A 23,143-nucleotide genomic window follows, 5' to 3' on the forward strand; every position below is an offset into this window, starting at 1 on the left:
AACTTTATCAGATTTGATTATAAATCTGTGCAGAATCTACACTGGAAAAATGCTTGCACGAGTCGGACCAAGTGTGTATGATAATGAAGTCTGGGTTTTAGTTCATGTGCACTCTTGAGTTGACCTTTGCCACACTCTTGACCTCAAGAGCCCGAGCAACCAGGAAGAGCAGGTAGCCATCATATTACATTAGTCACATGGTATGTTACATGCTGAAATGTAATCTACTATTATAAACAATCATTATAAACCGAATTACATGACTTGGTGGAAGAATTATGTTGAGCATCAGGGTTAGTAAATGGAATATTTTAAGATAAACTATTTAATAATATACATTTAATTGTACTGCTCTACACATGGTGCCAAAATAACACCTCTACACCATGCCAAAAATCACAGTAATGCTCTAAATCCTGTGATTTATTGCTTTAACTTCCAATAATAAGAGTTAATCACATGTATCCCATTTTGAAATGTGTCCGATCTACTTAAGTCCTGCTTTTTGTAAAGAACAAATATTCCTTGTAGTCTCTGAATTAAAGGGATAGTTCACCCAAAAATGAGATTTCTATCATCATTTACACACCCTCATGCCATCCTAGGTGTGTTTGACTTTCTTTCTTCTGCTCAACATAAACGCATATTTTTAGAACAATATTTTAGCTCTGTATGTCCTTAAAATGTATATGAATGGGTACCAACATTTTTAAGCTCTAAAAAGCACATAAAGTCAGTTTAAAAGTAATCCATACAACTTCAGTGGTTAAATCCATGTCTTCAGGATCAACATGATAGTTGTAGGTGAGAAACCGATCAATATTTAAGACTTTCACTGCCCAGTAGGTGGCGATACGCATGAATGTGGAGATTTATAGTAAAAAGGGACTTCTATATTGATCTGTTTCTCACCCATACTTATCATTTCACTTCTGAAGACTGATTTAACCACTGGAGTCGTATGGATTACTTTTATGCTGCCTTCATGTGATTTTGAAGCTTTAAAAGTTTGGCACCCATTCACTTGCATTGTCAGGGCCTACACAGCTGAAATATCTTTCAAAAATCTTCATTTGTGTTCAGCAGAAAAAAAGAAAGTAATACACATCTGGGATGGCATGAGGGTGAGTAAATGATGAGAACATTTTCATTTTTGGGTGAACCATTCTTTTAATTTGAATTAATAAAAAGTGCATGTATAACAATTATACAAGAATAAAAAAAATAAAAAAAGTTTATTATGGTTTTGATGAAATAACATCACACTACTGGACACTCTTTCCACTGCAGAGTAAAATGTAGTAACATTTCTACTTCGCCTAACCCTTAAAATAGGTTCTGTTGTAATATTTTACATTTTAATAAAAGCAGTTAATTTAAATGTTACCACATGATGCATAGTTTTTTAAGTGTGCTTGAAATTTTCTGTCATCTACCTAAATAACAAAAAAGTAAGTCACCATTTCTGTGCTGTTGGACATGTAGTTCCAGACGACAGTATTTTTCTGAATCTCAGCACCAGTGTAAGAAGCCTGCAGCACTACCATCTTCCCCTGGATTACTTCTACATTTTTTTGAGGCAGCTGAAGTTGGGCCAGGTCACCTGGGATGAGAATACAAAAAGAAAAATCAATTAACAACTTACAAACCACAAAATATAGACATTTAACCTTGTTGACGGACTCAGCATTAGTATGTCCTTCACAATCCACCCCAAGTCCAGGTGCACTCATTTGAAATGAATATCCAAGACCACGAGTAACTTACACTCCCCTAAGTTGAGGTAAACGAGCTGAATCCAGCTGTCCTGATTGTCTGTCTGTTCCGCCAGCTTGGCCAGAGTGCTTCGGCTCGGCTCCCGTATAAAAACAGTAGATACGTACCACACGCAAAGACTAATATGAGAGAATCTGCTAAAATCCTCTTGTCCTTTAGGACTTCAGATCAAATTCAGCAGGGGGAAAAATGGGTGACGTAACTGGCAAGCATCTTATTTTAGGCTTAGTTGAAGGTAAAGTGAGAAACAGAGAGAGAGAAATGACATCCACAGACCCTGAGAGAGTAGCATGTCCTCACTGCAATGCCCCTCAAAGCCATGTGTGCATGCATGTCGAATCCCCCTCCATTAGAGTGTAAACCCACTAATCCTTCAACAAGAACCTGCTTGCACTTGTTTCTCTGACATTTTGATCTGCTGTACATTACGTTACGGTTGCAGGCTGGTGATAGTCTGATTACAAACTATCTACAGGGACTTTGTAATTATTTCAGTTGACCCTGTGGTGACATATAAAGCCATTGTTTACTCTCCATTCAGAAATTTAGTCTATTAGTGCACTGGATAAAAACTGAAAGGCATTACCAATGAATAAAAGATTCAAACTAATCTGCTTTCACAGAAAATCTTTATCAACATTTCATCTTATGGATCAAAGGGGGAAATGTCTGGTTGTGCCCAGTCCAGATTTGGGCATATACTAAATATACTAAACTGGTTTTGTTTACCAAAAGAAGAAAAATCTGTAATTGATTCTATTAATAATTGTATAGAAATGATTCAAAACATATGTGAAATTAATTGTTGTTGGGTCACCTATAATAGTGATAGGAGGTAACCAGAGACGATACACACAGTATGTTTTTCTATGTAAATCTGCTCCAAGGTAAATTAAAGCAATAACTATCCGGTATCTGTGTTGATTCAGGTCCTATAAGAGGTTACAGCAAATAAAGAGTTCACAGTTGTAGTAATGCTATCACGCGTGTAATCGCTATCAAATAACACTTTTCTCTTTTCAGGTGACTTTGATCATAGTTTGCCTCAATTCTGATTCAGTCTCCACAGTTTTTAAATCACATGACTGTGTTATTTAACCATTTAAAAAAAACATCAGATGAATATGTTCTGGAATGTCACATTGCAGTCCACGTAAGAATCATATCCATTCAGTTTAGGAGAACATTTGTCAAAAACCGCATTGTTCACGGCAATCTTCATTCGAATGGGAAGTTGTGCAATGAATATGCATAGCTGGTCAGTGCTAGCAAAGGTAACCATGGGGGATAAGCTTAGCGAAGTGTCGAATGCAAAGTACTGTAATATAGCCTGAGCACCAGAAGAGAGCAGCAAATACTTAACAACAATGGCTAACATCTATTATCATTCTGGCCTGTAGTTTCACGTCAACAATACTTGTGTTATATAGGTAAAATACTAATAATAATTAGAATAGCTATGGGCATAATAAGAAAATACTAAAATAACTCTTGTGTTCACTGCACTTCACTAATGAGACCGGATTTAAAGACAACACAACAGTTGACACATGCTAATGCAGTGGTTATTTTTTCAGGGTCATGCCCCCTTTGAAACAAGAAAAACGTACTTTATATATTTATAAGTTAGAACTTACTTGAAGTGTACATGTAACCGAACAGGGACGGATTACCGACCAGGCCAATGGGGCCAGTGCCCAGGGGACCTTGACTAACAGGGGGCCCTTGACTGCCTGGGGGGCCCTGGACTTTAAGGTTGCACAATCTAGTTTGGTGATGCCCCAGCTCAAAAACCCTTTTGGGCATGAACACGAACACCCTACACCCTACACCCTATAATTGGCCCCAGGGCCTTTGCAAGTCAATTTTAGTAGCTATAAAAGTGTTACATATTTTTTTATAATAACGACCCCTGTTTAGAGCAACACTTCAGGCAGAATATTCCCACCAGTCACAAATACACTTGAAAAAATTGTGCATCATGCATTAGAATGAGTACACAACCTTTTCTGGACTTTAAATATACTAGAAATAATGGGTCCATGGCCCTTGTACTAAAAAACATTTCCCACCCTAACTCTATATACCATGCCATGTGCATAATGTTTTAAGTGCTACAATAACTTGCTCTGTCACCATTAAGGGCAATTTAGACCCTACACAAACTGATTTTATAGTAATTGTTCCATTCATTATGATTTAAAATGGTGATCAGTGTATGAAAAATTACTTTTTCATCTCTGTAATCATTTTTTTGAATCAGATACATGTACTGTTCTGTTTATCATAGATAAGTGATGCATTCTAAAAGTTGGCAGTCAAAAATAAAATTATTGGAGGATACCTAGATTTTTCCTTCTTTCTCACAAACAGACATAAAAGGGAATGTAAATTGCAGCATATTTATTATAAAGGGGCATATACTTTAGCTTTCGTACTCACTACTTATTAGTACTTTTAAATTATCTACTGTTTTACTCTTACTTGAGTAGTTTTTAGGACAGGCACTTTTACTCTACTCACACAAAAACAATTTTGGGAAGTAACAGTACTTTTCCTTGAGTAGGATTTTTCAGTACTCATTCCACCCAGGCATACATTTAAAATCATGATTACTTGCATGAGATGAGACTCCAGTCATATCAGTAACCTTATGAAATTGGTTTTATTCTACATGGAGAGGGTCTCCTCATGGGGGCTGCCATGTTAGGATCACATGACCAGCAGAATACTACTCGCCTAATCTCAGTAACCGCTCTTTTATGGGACAGTTTCACTCAGGGATTTAATTAATAATGGCTGGCTGTGAATAGTGATTATTTACAATGACATCAGTAACTGAAAATTATTGCATTTGAATGATGCTGCATCCACACTACTAGAGGTCAGTGTAATGTTCTGAGTGTACCTTTTAAAGGAATATTCTGGGTCAGTACAAGTTAAGCTCAATCAACAGCATATAAGGCATAATGTTGGTTACAAATCTACTCGTCCCTCTTTTTTTATTAAAAAAAGAAGCAAAAAATCGAGGTTAAAGTGAGGTACAATGAAAGTGAATGCAACCAATTTGTAAAGCTTCTAATTTTACAATAATTATCTGTTAAAAAGTATGTATTATTTTGTATTATTTGAGCTGTAAAGTTGGTTGAATTTTAATTTTACGATCATTTTAGGGTTTTAGGTGTTATATCGACATGGCGAGGAAGTTGTAAAATTAGATATAACTTTACACAGAAAAGATTAGTATGTGATATTACCACACTAAAATAATGTTAACATGAATATTGTTTATTTGTTGTGGCTATACTTTTGAAACAGTATTTTATATAATATTTACGGATTGCCCCCATTCACTTCCATTGTAAGTGCCTCACTGGAACCCAGATTTTTGCTTTTTTAAAGAAAAGGAGGGACAAGTTAAAATACATTTTTGTGGTAATCAACATTATGCCACAAATGATGTCGACTGAGCTTAAACTATTAAACCCGTATTATTCTTTTAATTCTGAATCACTGGGTGTATTAGCCAACTTAAGAAAATAGTCTTCTTATCTAGATCTCTCGCTCTCCTTTCTTATCTCTCTTTCTCTTTGAAGCCTAAATAAGTGATAAAACTAGTAGCTGATCCTCAATAGGGAACCTGTGTCAACATCAGCCTCTCTCTTATTAATCAGATCACTTTCTGGAGTATTTTGATTGGTCTCTCTCTCTTGTGAACATAAAGTCTTCTTAAATCCACATAAATATCTTAGCAGTATTTAATGCCTCCTATTGAAGTCTCATTAGCAGTGAACCTCAGTAACAAACATGACTGCCTTAACATGCCGCAGGAGACCAGAGGAAAGCATCAGGGCAGTTATAAGGATTTGATGTCATATGGGAGACTTTTCAGTGTGTGCTAACCATGAATTTACAGCAGTCAATTCAAGTGAATATCCACTGCCAGTTGTTTATATTCATTTAACTCTGGAGAACTTCACCGATGTGAGTCATTCTCCAAATGACTCCTCAGGGAGAGGTTTCGATGGAAAAGGTCTTTTCAGTTTTAATGTGAGAATGACAGAGTTAAAACGAAGAGGGAAAAATCAGAGGTTCAAGGAAGAGCCTATTTCCGATGCTTCAAGTGTTCTTCGGAAACAAATTGCAAAATAACATCACAGCGTCTGCTGATGTGCAGGCATTGTTTGAGCTCCTTAATGACAAGAAAATGCACCACTGTCCCAATCCCATCAGCCTAATGAGCCTGAAAATGATTTCTGTTATTATAGTCCCTGAAATCTGTCTTTTGTGTTTACAAATGTTTTGCTAATGCAAATATGCTTTTGTTTGTTCTTCCTTTTGTCTAACCAGGAAAAATCTGAGGGCAGGTAGGAGTGGTGAGAAGAAAGATGAACAAATCCAGCTGAATGTTGAGAAAGAGACTGTTATCCCTTCATAATCTTTTTTATAATGGAAGAGATATGGCCTCAATGGCTTTGTAAGACTGGGATGACTGCAAGAGAGATGGAAAGCATGGTTACTCTCTACTCATGTTACGTGATGTCACCATCTATCTATCTTTCTTCCATCTGTAGTTCAGTTGTAAATCTGCTCACATCATTCCCGAGGATCTAATCTGAATAATATATATTATAGGGTGGCATGGAGATGGAACGATCATCAATTAGAGAAACATGTGCCATGAATTAATCTCACTCATGCCACATGTTTGGTAGAGGTCTCCAAATTCTGGGACATTTAAATGTCCAGTTCAAGAATATAGAGGATTTTGTCCTCTAGAATGTTTTCTCTCATACTGAACATGCGACTGCTGATTAATTAAACCTTTCTATGCAACACACCTGCTTTACACCAACAAGATTTAGCTGATTCTTAAATTCTGAAATACAAGCAGAACCATAGCAACTCAAGGAGATATTATCCAGCAAGGAACAATCCATTATGCTAAAATGCAGTGTTGACACAATACAGGACTTTTGATAACTGTTAAAAAAGGTAAAACAACAGGTAACAATTAGAGCTGTCCAAACTAAGGCATTAAAAATGTGATTAATTAAAAAATGTGTTCATTTTTCTCATTTGCAGTTAACACATTCACCATTAATACAGCATAAACCATCATAAACACTGGTTGGAAGAGCGGAACCTTTGCGATGTGTCACTGTGTCCACTCGGAGTCATTTCACTGACGCACACACTTCAAACACAACAGAAGTTGTGTCTCATTTGGAAGGATGCGTCCTCCGGAGGTCGCATTTGTCGGCCGCATATGTCATCAAGGCTGTCTCGTTTCAGAAAAGCGAGTAGGACACTTCGAATGCGACCTTCTTTCATGGGAATTCAGTGGATGCATGAGGTGTATCTTCGTGGGCACCCACAACCCACAATTCTTTGCTCCAAACGGAAATGTCAAAAAAAAAAAAATAATAATGCCAACTTGCCCGTAAATATGATGTTCAAATGCAAAACATTTTTATTCCCAAGTTGAAGTACCCCAGTAGATGGGTGCAGAGTATATAATATGTATACTCATATTAATATATAATACAAATAAAGTATTAGACTAAAAGTACACCTGTAAAATCTATTTTCTTTTCTCTTTACATCATTATAACTCTCCTAAAATGTACCTCATGCATTCCCTTCCAGACTTTGTTCCCTTCTCACTCAAAGCGTTCGCGCTTGTTAAAGAGTGGCGTGTTGTCATAGCAACCATGATATTTTCCGTTTCCGTTTGTCCTTCGAAGGCCATCTCGTTTAAATGAGGCTTGTTGAAAGGAGGACACTCGGTAAACTGCAACCTTCAAAGGACGCATCCTACCTAGCACACAGCCTTCGAAACAAGACACAGCTAGAGATATTGTGTCAATGACAAAGTGAGGGAGAACAGAGCTCTTAATGCTATTTGTTGCACAAAACATGCCTAGAACTATGACAGAAATCAAGTATTTTCAGCCAAAGTAAGGCAAGGCAAGTTTATTTATATAGCACATTTCATACACAATGGCAATTCAAGTGCTTTACAAATAAATTTGAAAAAAAAATACAAGATACATAATTTTTTTTTAACCAATTAAGAACATGAAATAAGAAAAGTAATAAAATAAATGTGAAAATATTTAAAATGATGAAAATTATGAAAAAGAATATTAAATTGTTAACAGAATCCATAATTGTTGTTAACCTTCCTTGATTAAACAAAGGGTAACCAAAAATTGGTTACTTGATTCTAATGATCTGAGAGGTCTGTTGGGAAGCATTTCAACTTACTTGATTTTGTGCTATTTTAGAGCATTTCTATCCTTATACTGTGGAAAGCTTTGTTTGGAAAATGTAAATAAAGCATTATATTGTTACATTTATTCCCTAAGAAGTAAAGATATCCATTTTGACAGGAAAAGTACAGAATAGATTAAATATTTAGCACTTCCAAAATCTGCGATTTAAAGAAACAAGATTATTCTGCACTTTATTCAGTCTTTTTTTTTAAAATCTGATTTTAATGAAAAAATATCAAAATGTCTTTCAAATCAGAAACTGAAAACATGTTTATCATAGAAAATGTAAATTTTTTTTGTGAATTGCATATATAATGCATTTTTTAATTGAAAAGATCTATACAACAAAAATTTGCATCACATAATTGACCCTTTTACTGCAATGTCTATTCAACAGATTGTCAAAATTATGACATTGTTGTATGTTTTTAACTAGATACAAACAAGGTGGTAAAGATGTGGGACAGACCAAAGCAAGCATTTGAGTATTTGATATAGTTGAGCGATTGAGATGTTTTAATCCTCCTATTGTCTTAGGGTAATTTGTTTTGTCTAGTGTTGTGCCTTTGTGAAGACCATCAATCTATAATTGTTAAAGAGAAATAACAATTTAAAATAAATTGTTCCTTCCATTGTCTTAATGGGTCTATTTTGACCCGTATGGGAAGAATTAGTTGTGACCTATGGCCTTCGGACAAGTTGTATGTTATACAGCTTTAAAAAAAAAAAATTGCACATCTGTGAATCAAATTTGACCTAAAAATATTTCAAATGTCCTTCAGATTTTATGTATTTTAATGGTTTTCAATACAAGTCAAAAATGACCCAAAGTACAAAAGGAGTGTGCAGTTTCTTAGACAATAAGTGGGGTAAACTAGCAACTTTTCATGCTAGGATAATTTGATGATAGATAATAGTTTATCTAACATATAGAATAGTTCTCTTAACAGTAATTTGTACCGCTAATGCTTAAAAAAATTAATAAAAATAAAAGTGATGGCACACCAAATGTACCATATTAATGGAAAGTACTTCTCCAAGGATGAGTACTTTCCTCATCAGATACATAAAAACTTGTTCCCTTGCCTCATTTTGTCTCTCTTCCCCTCTGTCTTCACTGTTTCCATTTTTTCAAATCTCTGATGTTGTTTCTCCCTCTCTCTTCTATCTTTCCACCTCTCAATGTAATTACAGACAACGCACAAGAGCGGATAGAACATCAGTTCTATCAAACTGTGCCTCTCTATTTGGTTCATTTGAGAAATATTTATAAGCCATTAGTTTAATTGCAGTGGCAAGATTGTGTGTTATCAACAACATCTGTATGTGTGCATATGTGGGAGAGTAGCTGTGACGGTGAAAAGGATTGATAAGTGTTACTCCGATCGGCTTTAGTGAAGCTGAGCGGCTCAAGGTTAATTGGAGTAGTAATGAGGGTGCAGCGAGAGAAATCTGATTTAGAATTACAGCACAGTTCTGTGGATTGGGAAATGTGGACAGAATAAAGACTATACAAAGTCTGTTTTCATATCAAGGCAACTGACAAAATTCAGTCTACATGGCTTTCAATGATTTAGATAGAACAGGGGGGAAATGGGGCAGTAAGAGGAAATTAAATATATCAAGAACATGTTCAGGTCATATTTCACCCCAAAATCAAAAAAATAAAATTTTATATATATATATATATATAAAATTTTATTTTTTTGATTTTGGACAATTAAGATAAAAACTTTAAACACTAATATGCAAAATACAAAAGGTATTTACACATTGTGGAAATATTAGTTGCACTTCCTTAAATTCAAGTTTTTAAAAAATAAAGAAAGAAAAATATCACCATTAAGAATAACAGGAATTACAATAGTAAAACCACACAGAAATGTAATGTAGCAATGGGAATTTGGGAAAATAATGACACAATGCAAATAACATTTATAATCCTAAAAATAGGCTATTTTATATTATGATTCATTTTAGAGTTACATATAACTTGGACAGGTTTTTGTGAGATTCACCCAATAACGCAGACAGCTGCTGATCCTAGACCAGTTCTTCATGTTCTTTTTTGTACATTGGTTGCATTTTGGGCAAGAAAATCTGGGTCAACACTAGCGTATAAGAGCAACTTACACTGAGATCTGTAAATGAAAACAAAGTTCTGCAGTGTCTTCCTGTCCGTTTTCCGTGCATTGTGTTAAAACAAGGAGACAGGAAATCTAGCTGGGCCGGATAAGACAAAGACTGGGACACACTCCAAGATTTGTGAAGAGCACATAAAGAAGATAGTACACACACACACACACACACACACACACACACACACACACACACACACACACACACACACACACACACACACACACACTGAAATAACTTCAGTGATGGAAGTCTCTCTTTCTCTTTCGTTTTATTCACAGCCAGGATACTCTGGTCCAAATCTGAGCTGTCCACAACAGTGACTGACAGCTGGGAATCAAATCTGTACAATACTGAGAGGTGGCAGGTGATGCAATCTGTCCTGGAGACATTGGATTAATATGATGAATTCTGTTGGGATTACCCTGTGTATTACAGGAGCTGCAAAATGTGATCATCCGTGACATACAAACCTCGTGTCTTTAATCTGATTCTGTGGAGGAGACGTTGTCTATCGTCCCTGTGTTTAAGACTGCATTAATCAAACCCTGCAGCACTGCTGGTGTCACCAGAAGTGATACGAGCACAGTGCTGACAAGAGAAATTAGATAATGGCCATGCAAATTCAGTGCACTATGAAAGACGTTGAAACATGGGGAACACAATGGTGTTGGCAGTACACAGTGATGCAAGATGAATGACCCGCAGACTTCTTCGTTCAAAACTGCTACTGTACATGGAGCACAAATAGAATGGAATCCATAATGGAATACAGATATACATAATTACGATTTTTATAAGACATAAGATGTGTACTGTAGCAGACAAATGTTACAGTTGCTTCTGTAAACAACTGATAAACTCGAGATGATTGTCTCACCCTCTGCTACTTCTGATTGGTCCATTTATATGTTGAGAAGCTGCACTGCTGGAGTTGCAATTTGACGCAAATTCAATTTAAGTAGTGTTGGAAGTAAAATCTATTTAATGGTTGTACTGATGTACAGAATCTCACAAAAGTGAGTACACCCCTCACATTTTTGTAAATATTGGATTATATCTTTTAGTGACAACACTGAAGAAATTACACTTTGCTACAATGTAAAGTAGTGAGTGTACAGCTTGTATAACAGTGTAAATTTGCTGTCCCCTCAAAATAACTCAACACACAGCCATTAATGTCTAAATCGCTGGCAACAAAAGTGAGTACACCCCTAAGTGAAAATGTCCAAATTGGGCCCAATTAGTGTGACTCATGTACATGTACCTCATGCATTGTGTGACTCATTAGTGTTACGTATCAGGTGTGAATGGGGAGCAGGTGTGTTAAATTTGGTGTCATCGCTCTCACACTCCCTTAAACTGGTCACTGGAAGTTCAACATGGCACCTCATGGCAAAGAAATCTCTGAGGATCTGAAAAAAAGAATTGTTGCTCTACATAAAGATGGCCTAGGCTATAAGAAGATTGCCAAGACCCTGACACTGAGCTGCAGTACGGTGGCCAAGACCACACAGCGGTTTAACAGGACAGGTTCCACTCAGAACAGGCCTCGCCATGGTCGACCAAAGAAGTTGAGTGCACGTGCTCAGTGTCATATCCACAGGTTGTCTTTGGGAAATAGACGTATGAGTGCTGCCAGCATTGCTAAGGAGGTTGAAGGGGTGGGGGGTCAGCCTGTCAGTGCTCATACCATACGCCACACATTGCATCAAATTGGTCTGCATGGCTGTCATCCCAGAAGGAAGCCTCTTCTAAAGATGATGCACAAGAAAGCCCGCAAACAGTTTGCTGAAGACAAGCAGACTAAGGACATGGACTACTGGAACCATGTCCTGTGGTCTGATGAGACCAAGATAAACGTATTTGTTTCAGATGGTGTCAAGCGTGTGTGGCGGCAACCAGGTGAGGAGTACAAAGACAAGTTTGTCTTGCCTACAGTCAAGCATGGTGGTGGGAGTGTCATGGTCTGGGGCTGCATGAGTGCTGCCGGCACTGGGAACCTACATTTCATTGAGGGAAACATGAATGCCAACATGTTCTGTGACATACTGAAGCAGAGCATTATCCCCTCCCTTCAGAGACTGGGCCACAGGGCATTATTCCAGCATGATAACGACCCCAAACACACCTCCATGACGACTACTGCCTTGCTAAAGAAGCTGAGGGTGAAGGTGATGGACTGACCAAGCATGTCTCCAGACCTAAACTCTATTGAGCATCTGTGGGGCATCCTCAAACGGAAGGTGGAGGAGCACAAGGTCTCTAACATCCACCAGCTCTGTGATGTCGTGTGGAGGAGTGGAAGAGGACCCCAGTGGCAACCTGTGAAGCTCTGGTGAACTCCATGCCCAAGAGGGTTAAAGCAGTGCTGGAAAATAATGGTGGCCACACAAAATATTGACACTTTGGGCCCAATTTGGACATTTTCACTTAGGGTGTACTCACTTTTGTTGCCAGCTATTTAGACATTAATGGCTGTGTGTTGAGTTATTTTGAGGGGACAGCAAATTTACACTGTTATACAAGCTGTACACTCACTACTTTACATTGTAGCAAAGCGTCATTTCTTCAGTGTTGTCACATGAAAAGATATAATCAAATATTTACAAAAATGTGAGGGGTGTACTCACTTTTGTGAGATACTGTATATCTGGATATTGATTGTTCAGCTGATGAATAGGGATGAGAATCGTAAAGAATTCCATTCGGAGTACTTTTAGTTCTTATTTCATTTTGACTTGGACATGAAAAAAGTTATTACTTGCGTGTGCACATCACAGTATTTGCTGAAGCTTTTATAACAGTTTCTGGTATTATCTAGGCAGGGCTGGACTGGGAATAGAAATCGGCCCAATTTTACATACCAACTGGCCCAAAAGTCGCGGGCCTTTTATGCATATTGCAGCGCCATTTTGGGCTCCGATCTTTATAACGCAGCAGCACATTTAAGCATCAGTTCTCCCGATGGCCAGTCCGCCCCTGATCGGCCCCAAAATGCCCGGTAAGCCAGATTACCAGTCCAGCCCTGTATCTAGAAATTGAATACATTACAAAAATTTGACAAACTTTGTTGTTGTTCTATAATTATCAAGTTCAATAAATTTTATCAATACCAAACTGGTCTTTTAAATAAAGATTTTAGCGAACTACTCTTTGGCCACTTGAAAGGAAGCTACACATTATTTGCAAATGGCAACAAGTTGACTTTCTTTGTCGTCTAAAGCCCAAAGTATACTTCAGTCAGACACAAACTCTGAGCGTCCGTATACAGGACGTGTGACGCAAATCGTTTCATCAGCAGGGTTCTCAACTCTACAGATGAAACATGGAAAATACGAAGATATGTCTTCCCAAAAATGTTTACGTGAACAAAAACAAGAACTTTTACATTTTTTTCTACAAATATTGCATTCAATTCAATGGGACATTTAAGATGAGAATGGATTTAGAAAATGTACATTCTGGTTGTGTTTAACGAATAAGCCCCATTAAACAGACTGTACTTCTAAACCTTCACAGAGTCAAATTAAATGCAGTGTCAAAAAGACAGTGTTGGGACGTCAACACTACGTCCTGTATGGGATGTTTTTTGCATGTAAAATCTAGACATTTTATAATTAAGCCACATGGTAAGAATCTGTTTGTCCAAAAACAAATTACTGAAACCTGTGGTCTATGGTAAAAAGAGTGTAGATAAATCCAAAAGACTAAAGCATCATCTATACACACTGCACAGCTTGTGCGATTCTATCAAGAAAAAGAGATAAGGAGAGACATGTCTTTATTCGGATTCCTTGAGCTCAACCATGGATAAATGCGGTTTATGCTTTGCATTCCAGGAGTATGAACTCTTCGATTAAGAATTGCAAATGTGTCTCTTTACACATTGGATGTTTGGCCACAACAGTAGATAAAGGTTGCCTGGCAGCTTGGCTGAGGCATTAATCTTAATTTGACATGAGAACCGATAAAACAAATGTTTGTTGAGCTGAATTAAGAATCGTTCAGTCCAAGAAAAAAATTGTACAGGGGCAAAATATAGCACATGGCAGGGAAAACCATCAGAAAGAAAAACACAGCTTACTTTGTCCTTTTTCTGTGCTTTTTCATCACAACACCAAAACATTAAGTAGCAACAGTACTACTTTAAAAAAAATTTCATATGTAGTGGAAAAAGACACCGAGTCAAAAATAGAGCAGCATATCTTAACTCGCAATAAAATTAGAAACACCAAAAGACAAGCCTTGCATCATGGGGGATGGATTACATTACATTCTCTGAGGACTTAACATTCCCACACGCTGTCACATCAGTTTAACGGCAGTGTCGTGTAAATTCATACAGCTTTGGTCTACCACCGCAACTCCACAGCTAAGCTTTAAAAACACACAAGGCCATAACTGATAAGTAAAGCTCATAATAGCATGAAGACGTGGCTGGGGAGACCAAAAGGACATTGGGTTTTGGGCCTGCAGAGAACAGCAGGTCATGATATTGGTGGTGGGAATTCACTAACGATGATAGCTTTGTTTAATTGCACGTGTTGTCACAGCCAAAAAACTACAGTGTGCAATTTGCACATTGCAATCTCCAATCTTGTGGGTCAATTCTGTGTGCTTGGTTGTGGAAAATGCAGATGACAACCGCTATATGTGTGTACTGTACAGAATTGCTCGACCACTGTGATCAAGAAACTTGAATTGGCTCTTTAAAATGCAGAAAGTTAAGGGAGCTACACTCTTCTCGATTATCCCTTTAAGCTCTGAGAGTGTTTTTAAAGTGTGTTTGGTATCATTTAAAAAAAAAAAAAAAACATTTAAAATGTAATGATATATATTATGATAAATTCTTATTTTTCTGATTTGACATTATCTCAGGGTGTAAATAAGGTAGCTCTGCAACACTGCCTTTATTTTGTGCACAATCATGTCACTTGTAACCGAGTAAAGTTTTGTGTTGATATGACAAAGCAATCAAAATTATAGCATAATAAAATATTATTTATACTTGCGTCCAAAAATGTTTTCAAGTGTCCAAAAGCCTCACCAAACAAATAAAACATACATTTATGTTCCGTTGATGTTTTGTGAAGTTATAAGCAAAATTGCGGCATATAAGCAACAACTGTTTACATTTAACATATATGTTAAAGACATATACTTGGCTATTCCTTGCTATATTTTTTCTGTTAGTAAAACTAGACGGCTGGTTTTATTCTACTCTTTGAGAGCTTTCCAATGACATATTGCACATGGCTATTTCATCAGTTTGATGTTTTTACTGAATCCGATTACAATAAAATGTGCAGTGCAAAATTATTAATAAATGATCAAAACGGAACACTTCTGATTTTCAAATTTCAAAGCACTTGTCCTGCATTGGTCATAAAGCCTATGTGCATTGTAAAGTAGAGCTTCTAAGCTCTAAAACGAAACCTATTTTGTGTTGGTCAAGACTGTAGTTAATACAATTTTGATTATATGTTTTTGCTTAAAGGCCACGATCAATAAACAGTGTACACAAATGTATCTTTTTATCAAAATTCTATTGCCTGTTTTCCACAAGTTGAATTAGTGCAACATTAATTGTGGCAAGCAAATAGTGATGAATTTTGTGAATAAAATATAACAAGCTTAATTTACATAGAAAAGAGAACAGAATAACAAGGGTGTAGAGCGGAGGAGGGTGGCTCCGGGCTGGAACAACGCACGCCCGGTCCCCACCCTCCTCCGCTCTACTAAGGTACTTAAATTAAATACTTTATCAGCACTATTTGCTGTTTGTGGTAAGTGAATAAGATACACTGCACTAATGCACACAAAAGTTTTGGGTAAGAGGAGGAACAGAAGGTTGTGATGTTGAGTTGGTCTGTAACGAATCATCTCTGTTTGATTAACCCGATGATCATCAGAAACAAACAGAAGCCGAGAGGCTGTAGATCCTGTGGACATCTACGCATACAAATGCACACGCATGCACATCCTGCGGCCGGTCACATTTCCTTCTGCTCAGGTCGCGCCTGTGATCAAACTTTCAAGCTGTGTACATGAGATATTCCCTTGTAAATGCTGGTGTCTGCAGTGGCTGCTTTAATAAAGGTGGAAAAGAAGCCAATGAGCATATAGCAAGCATCCAGAAATGGAAAGCTATTTCATTTGAAAACGAGTTATGAAAAAATGGCCCCTGAGAGAACAGAGAGGACCTGTTTATGGAAAAATACCAATTTAAAGTGTCACTACACTTGGCAAAGATCCTACAGGGACAGAATCAGTTACAGATAAAACTCCCAAAAGAGCCAGCAATAAAATAAGACAATTTAAAAAAGCTAACACCGTCATGTGTTATGCCTTATTAAATTAATATTACAGGTTATTTTTAATGTTTATAGACTGCATGCTGTCGATTTCCACAGACAATAATTTTGACTCAACTAACAAGAAAAGAGTCCATTGTAAACTCTCATAGTATGTGCTTGCTAAGCTTTAATTCTAAGTGTATTTACTGTAAACGTGTTTCCCGTAGTTTACTTTGGTAAACGTGTTTCACGTTTAATATTGCTTTAATGCAAAGCCTGAAATAAGGAACTGGAGTAGGAGCAGCAGCAACACTTATTTAATATTTCATTAATATCAGTTTTTACCTCACTGACATACCTGATGTCATAAAAACCAAGCATTACTTAATTGCAGTTACTCCTGTATGGCATCAGCTGTAATGTCATCTTTATTTCATTACCGACAGCAGGTCAGAATTTAATATGACCTATAAACCTGCTCACGGGTTAATTATGATACAGACACTCACCACTCAGATAAAGCTTAAGCATTGGTATGGGCTTGATATTTGTAATGCGTAACAAATCTCATTAAATGCCAGCTGATCTAAGATCAGATTTATGATGGTTTATGCTGGTTTTAGTGTCTGCATTATGACACAGTGATGCTACTACCTGTGTCATAATCCTTTTATTTGTATTACCACATAAATTTGATCGCAGGTCATGGACTCAAGAGAAGCCATTATTGAGATAGAGACGCCTGTAGATCAGGGTTTTTTATTCATCGAGAGCTACACTGCAGGTTTCAAATATGACACTCATCCAGCACTGATCTCATAAAGGCAAATTCAAAAGAAAGTTTAAAACCAAATCCAGCCTTGACTTCAAAGTCTTTTCCAAAATAATTCCTGACATTGACTGAAAACATTTTTTTTTAAATGAGAGAATTCTAGAACTCTTAGATAAGTAGAATTTAACAAGACTTTTACACTGTCTAAAGAAAAAAAATGGTGCTTGCTCAAATGCATGCCTAAGATGTTGTGGATGGTTACCAGGACGTTGCTATGTGGTTGCTAAGGGGTATAAACAATTTTGCCGTATCATCTACCAGGCAAAAATCAAATATCTGATTGCTTAGAAAATTAATAGCACACCTTTTCTCAACAAGCGTTGAGAATGAATGGTAAACAACAGAGCAACTTTTTGCAGCTCAGTAGACAACAGTGTGGAGGTGGATTGTGTCTGTTGAGTGTTGATTTCACGATATGCTGTTACCTAGTTGGTGAAATGCAATGCTGGTCATTTTTTACTCTCGGTGACAACAAGCTCATAGCTAACTATCGAACCATAAAGCTACTTTCATTGCTTGTCAGTTGAATGGAAGCTAATGTGCAAACCTGTATTCACCAAACTGTTTTGTTCAAAATTCACAGTTTGGTACACCATTCAACAGAACAATTCCAGTCATAGCATTTATAAAATGTAATATTTAAATGTCTGGTTTTCCACTGTGGAAAGATTCCACTGAACTTGTATAGCAGAATACAGTGTTACACCACTGCCGCTGTTTATCTCTTTTCTTGCATGAGTGGGAACAACATTCCATTGCTGCCCACCTTATGACTGCAGCATAAAAACAAAGCATGCTAATGCCCACTGATCAACAAAGACTTCACAAGTACAAAATGGCAAAATACAAAAAAGCACACTGTGCACAACTGTAACTCACTCAGTAAACTCAACACACTCATCTGGAACAGTCTAGCACACCACTATAAACTAAGTATTGTACAAGATACAAGGACTTGGCTTTTGACAACTATTAAAACAATATACTGATAGACAGATTGTTATAGAACTATTTAAGAGTAATTTTAACTGTTTGAGCATTTTGCAATATTGTATGGACACAATAGAGAAATTACCAGGAGAAATTATGTAGGCCAGACTCAAACCTACATTTCAAAAATTTCTGGAGGATAGACGCTAAAGGCGAGGTCACACATTTATTTGCACATCAAATTTCCGTGGGCAAAATACAGTCATCTTAAAGGAATAGTGTGATTGTGAATTTTGCACAATGGACTATCCTAGCAGATTTCGCATACATTTTAATTTTGGTGAACTTTGACAGACGATATCGCCGCTTTTCGGTTTGGCAGTGCTTCCTACACAGCTACACTGAATATTCACAATGGACATAATCAATTTAGTGGTGAGTTTCTTTTAAACTTTAAGTCTCACAAAGTATGAAGTGCAGCATTAAAAAGAGGCTGCTTGACAATTATATTTTTGCAGATATTTCATGTGCTGAACGTCCGCACATGGCATTTTCCAATGCGGAATTTCGGAGTGCAAAGGTATGTGTGACCGCTATGGCCGGGAGTACATAGTACGTTTTTTCCTGTCGTAGGATATCCTGATTTAATTTTTCCTGTCGGAAAAATTTGTATGGTCCCGGCTCGCCTCATGTAAGTGGTATTACGAGTTGAAATGATTGGCTTACAAGCATCTTACGACCTCCCAATAAAATATATATATATATATATTTATTTTTTTTTTTTGGCCACGTCGGCTTGAATTCGCGAGGTGTGGAATTCTTATGTTTTACCTAGAAAATGTGTATGCCTTTTGTAGGTGTTGTATTTAAGATGATTAGCTGGAGGTGAGATAAGTCTCTAGATGTCCAACCACCCTCTTTCCATATGATGACACTCCTGTTGCACTCTCTTAGATTGGGCTCTGTCTTCTCTGGCAGTCTCTAAGCCTTGTCTCTTCCCTTTAATCTTCTCACAGCTCAAAGCTGTCTTTAGGTGCAAGGTGCTCCACACATACACACTCATTTCAAGTCTTCAACTCTATGGAAGAGAGATGACTTCATGCAAAACATCTGCAAATACCTGTGGAGATTACCACCACAGTGGTGATAACCAGACAAATGGCAAAGCCACTTAGAGCCAAGGTGACTGAATCTGCATGAGCAGACATAATTAGCAACATCCAAATGTCTCAAGCAGCTATGCTAGTTGGGTTAAGAGGATCAGATTGGTAGGATCTTCATGGAGCGAACGCTTCACTGTTGTGTCTCTAAATGGATGATCTGCGAGAATGGATGTATTTTCTCCTAACATTTTCAAATTGTGGTCAACACAGAATCTGTCTATGTAGAACCAGAGACTATTTAGCAGAGACAGGCCACCTCTATTAAAATGAATGGGATAAATTGGAATGCCAAACGGATGTAGAAAGGAAGTCCTGTCTAATAGGTAAAATCACCCTTTAGATACAAACATTGCCTGTCAAATCAACTTGAGAACATGCATGCACATTAGCAATACAAGCTGGGGAAATTGTGTGTGTGTTTTTTTTTAGGGTAATCTGAGGTTAAGAAGCACAATTTATGATTCCAATGTTGTCAGATTTGACTGCTAATTTGAAATATATTATTTGATTGTAATGACCAAGCGTTTCAGAGATTTCAAAGTAGCCCTCATTCAAGTAGCAGCCATCATACCGCTCATGACAGGAAATAGTTTCCTGAAAGCATTCCAAAGATGGCTGCCAGTTGACTGACTTGCTAGAAATATTCCGTTTGCTAGCAATATTCCGAAAGTGTCAGTTTCTGCCATTCACAAAGTCGTACACACCCCTGCCCTTTCAGTGTTAGATAATTTAATATTTTGGCCAATTTGTTTAACATGTTCACATGTGAAATTAACACATTGTTTCCGAAAGTTCTTGTACCCTTAAAGAAACACCAGTCAGCCGAATTTCACCATTCCTCTAGACATATTAACGTATTAATTCAATTGTGAACACCTTTCCCTCTTGAGCAACTTATAGCATGTTGCATGAGCAATCTCTGAGACATGTGTTCTAGTCCCATGGGAACCAGGAAGTAATTTGTAGGTTGCATTTTCACTCTAAAATTACATTTGTACTTATAGGATTGGGGTTTGGGTTAGGTGTAGAGTTAATAAAATATGTATTCCTGTTAACTGCATTATACACTTACTGAATACTTTATTATGAACACTATGAGATAAAGTGCCTGACATAGCCTTCTGATCAAACTGATTTGTTTTAACTTTAAGCTATCAATAAGAGCATAGTATTCTCAGCTCAGGTCATGGCAGATAAACCAATTAAAACAGTTTTGCTATCTCTTGGCCTATAGAATGCATTCACTGCATGTCTGTAGAACAGTGATGCCCGCTGACATAACCGGTCTCTGTTAACGAATCCTGAGGGACACTAAACAACAGCACTGCCACAGAGTCCCAACAAAGCGTTCCTTTACAGGGCTCACTTTCCAGCAGGGGTCCATTTTTAGGAAGGATGGGTGGAGGCCTGGTTAACAGAGTCATATTTCCCTTTAAACTTTGAAGATTAAATTGCAAACCTTTGCAAGTACCCCTTCTTTTTTATGCTGTTGTTGTTGCATGTACACACATCAAAATGGAAATCTTATTCTGTAAAGTAGGCCTGAAGAATTGTATTCTTGAAGGATGAATTACTGAAAGCCAATTTCCGAATAAAACACAGATAAAATATACAAAATTATTTTACACTCTTCACAACAGTTAAGTCAACATTTAAACCACAAATCCATCAGACTGAGGATGTTTTCTCAATCAGTGAACCTGAGATACACAAACTTCTCCAACGTTCAGTCACTGCAGTGATTTCTGCATTACTCAGAGTAGCCACTCATGAGATGAGTGCAAAGAAATGTATTTATTTATGTGATGGCGATATCAAGGTGATCTGGGAGCAGTGGAATTGGTCCATGACGGACTGCTGAAGCTTATCAGGGAATGCCAGGCAGCCGAAGAGGAAGTGGGGAGTCAGAAAAAGGAAAGGACAAAATGCTGTCTCTCCGCCTCTCCTCTTGTCTCCAACCTTTTTGTTCTTTTATTTTTTCCTGTTTCAAATGTTTTTTTATAAAAAATGCTGCTATGATAATATAAGGAGCTTCACATAGTACATAGTGTATTAAAGTGAACTATTTGCACAAAAAAAAAAAAAAAAAATAGTAGAACTGGCTGGGTTTTCCAAAGTCAAATGTTAGTTTCAACAAATGTTTTCAAATTAAAATTTTTGTTTTGAACATAGAGTGATGATAATTCCGAGGCATGCAGTGCATCTTCCTTTGTCTGAAAGAGCTGAGAGTGCTGCTATTTGAACCACAACAGCACTGTGACCAAATGCGACATGATGCCCACAGTCTGTTTGTTTCTTCCGACTGAACAGTCAGCAACCTCTCTGCCTTGCCTCTCTCTCCCCTGTGTGAAAATTTGATCAGACAACCCAGGACAAACCTATGTACTGTACTTTGCTGCCATGCCCAAATAACTTGGGTGAGCAATTTCCATAGTCAGCTTTGCTGTATTAATAAATAATGTTTTAGATGTTCTACTTTAAGACTTTTTTGTGGATGTTCGCTGCTTAGTCAGTCATGAGATTTGAGTGGCATGAGATTTACCTTCATTCTGCCACCAAAAAAGAAAACTCACTCAAGGAACAGAGTTGGCCATCCACTTCCTTCTCAGGCACAAAACTTATCACCTACGTGCTGGTTTTACAGCGCCTGCATAACTCAAACCATCACCCCATGCAAAATATTGAATCTTCAAAAGAAACAAGATGAAAATGGATCTCTGAGCTAATTTGCAACAGCTGTAAGCTTAATAATGTGAATCTGAAGGTATTTCTTGACGTATCCCAGATTTCCATGCATTGCATTTCCAAAGACGATATAAATTTCCAGTTACATTTTAATGTGTGAGAGCAAAGTACTACTGTGCACGTAATCCTCTACAACTGCGCATTTAAAATCTTTTATGTCTTTATAAAGCTATGGAAAATGTATTCTATGTCACCTCCAAGTTATCATCCTGCACAAGATGTAACATTCAGAAAGGTTATTTCGAACAGCACAGGATATTGTGGCTTTGATGGTAAAGACGGTATGTCTAAAGTCCTGGAGGTGCATTTATGCAGATCTCAGTCAAGAAAGCTAACTCGTTTTTTAAAAAATGTGAAGATCCTAGATTAAGTGCTGCCCTCCCAAAGGTCCCAAAGAATAGATTTAAGAAGGGGGGTAGGGAGCAAGAATCTGTCAACCCTTTTATATTACATTTTATGACATATACCCCACCTCAAACATACACAGAAACACTAACAGTATCTGCGTGTTGTCCTGTTCTCAGATTAAACCCACTTGCTAATTTGCTGATTCTTTGCAATGCCTGAATAATCCAACTCTAATCCTCGCAGGCTCGATTAAACAGTCAAATCTGGAGCTCAGGGCCTGTGTTTTTAATAGACACCTCACTCAAATATCTCTGATCCAGACAGTGCCTGCTGGTATTTCTACATGCTTGGGTCGATGCATTACAACGTTTCTATTGTTTATCTTAGAAAGAGCTTTAGCCACTGACCCCTGGGAAAACTTGCCCCAACAGACTATGGTCACATCCATATTAATCCTTTTATGTGAAAAAATCTGTTTTCAGTTTCATAATGCCATCATTTTCCAAAGTATGCAGTTATGGAAAACGTTTTGGAAATTCTGTTTTCGGTGAAGGAAACGCCATTCCAATGTGGATGAGAGGCATAGCAAAATCAATGCATTTTCAAATGAAAACATAAATATTCAGACAGAAG

The 23,143-nt window shown here is 37.3% G+C and overlaps 1 protein-coding gene across 1 annotated transcript in view; it reads right to left on the reverse strand.

Moving 5' to 3' along the window:
* The window catches only part of LOC127637112 (endothelial cell-selective adhesion molecule-like), a 55,112-nt gene that overhangs the window by 8,919 nt on the left and 23,050 nt on the right, over window positions 1-23,143 (reverse strand). The window contains exon 2 of the mRNA XM_052118024.1: window positions 1,461-1,603. Coding sequence (XP_051973984.1) covers window positions 1,461-1,603 — 143 coding nt within the window. The remainder of the gene's footprint in view (window positions 1-1,460; window positions 1,604-23,143) is intronic.

Source organism: Xyrauchen texanus, chromosome 44 (genome assembly GCF_025860055.1).
Source record: "Xyrauchen texanus isolate HMW12.3.18 chromosome 44, RBS_HiC_50CHRs, whole genome shotgun sequence".
Lineage (NCBI taxonomy): Eukaryota > Metazoa > Chordata > Actinopteri > Cypriniformes > Catostomidae > Xyrauchen > Xyrauchen texanus.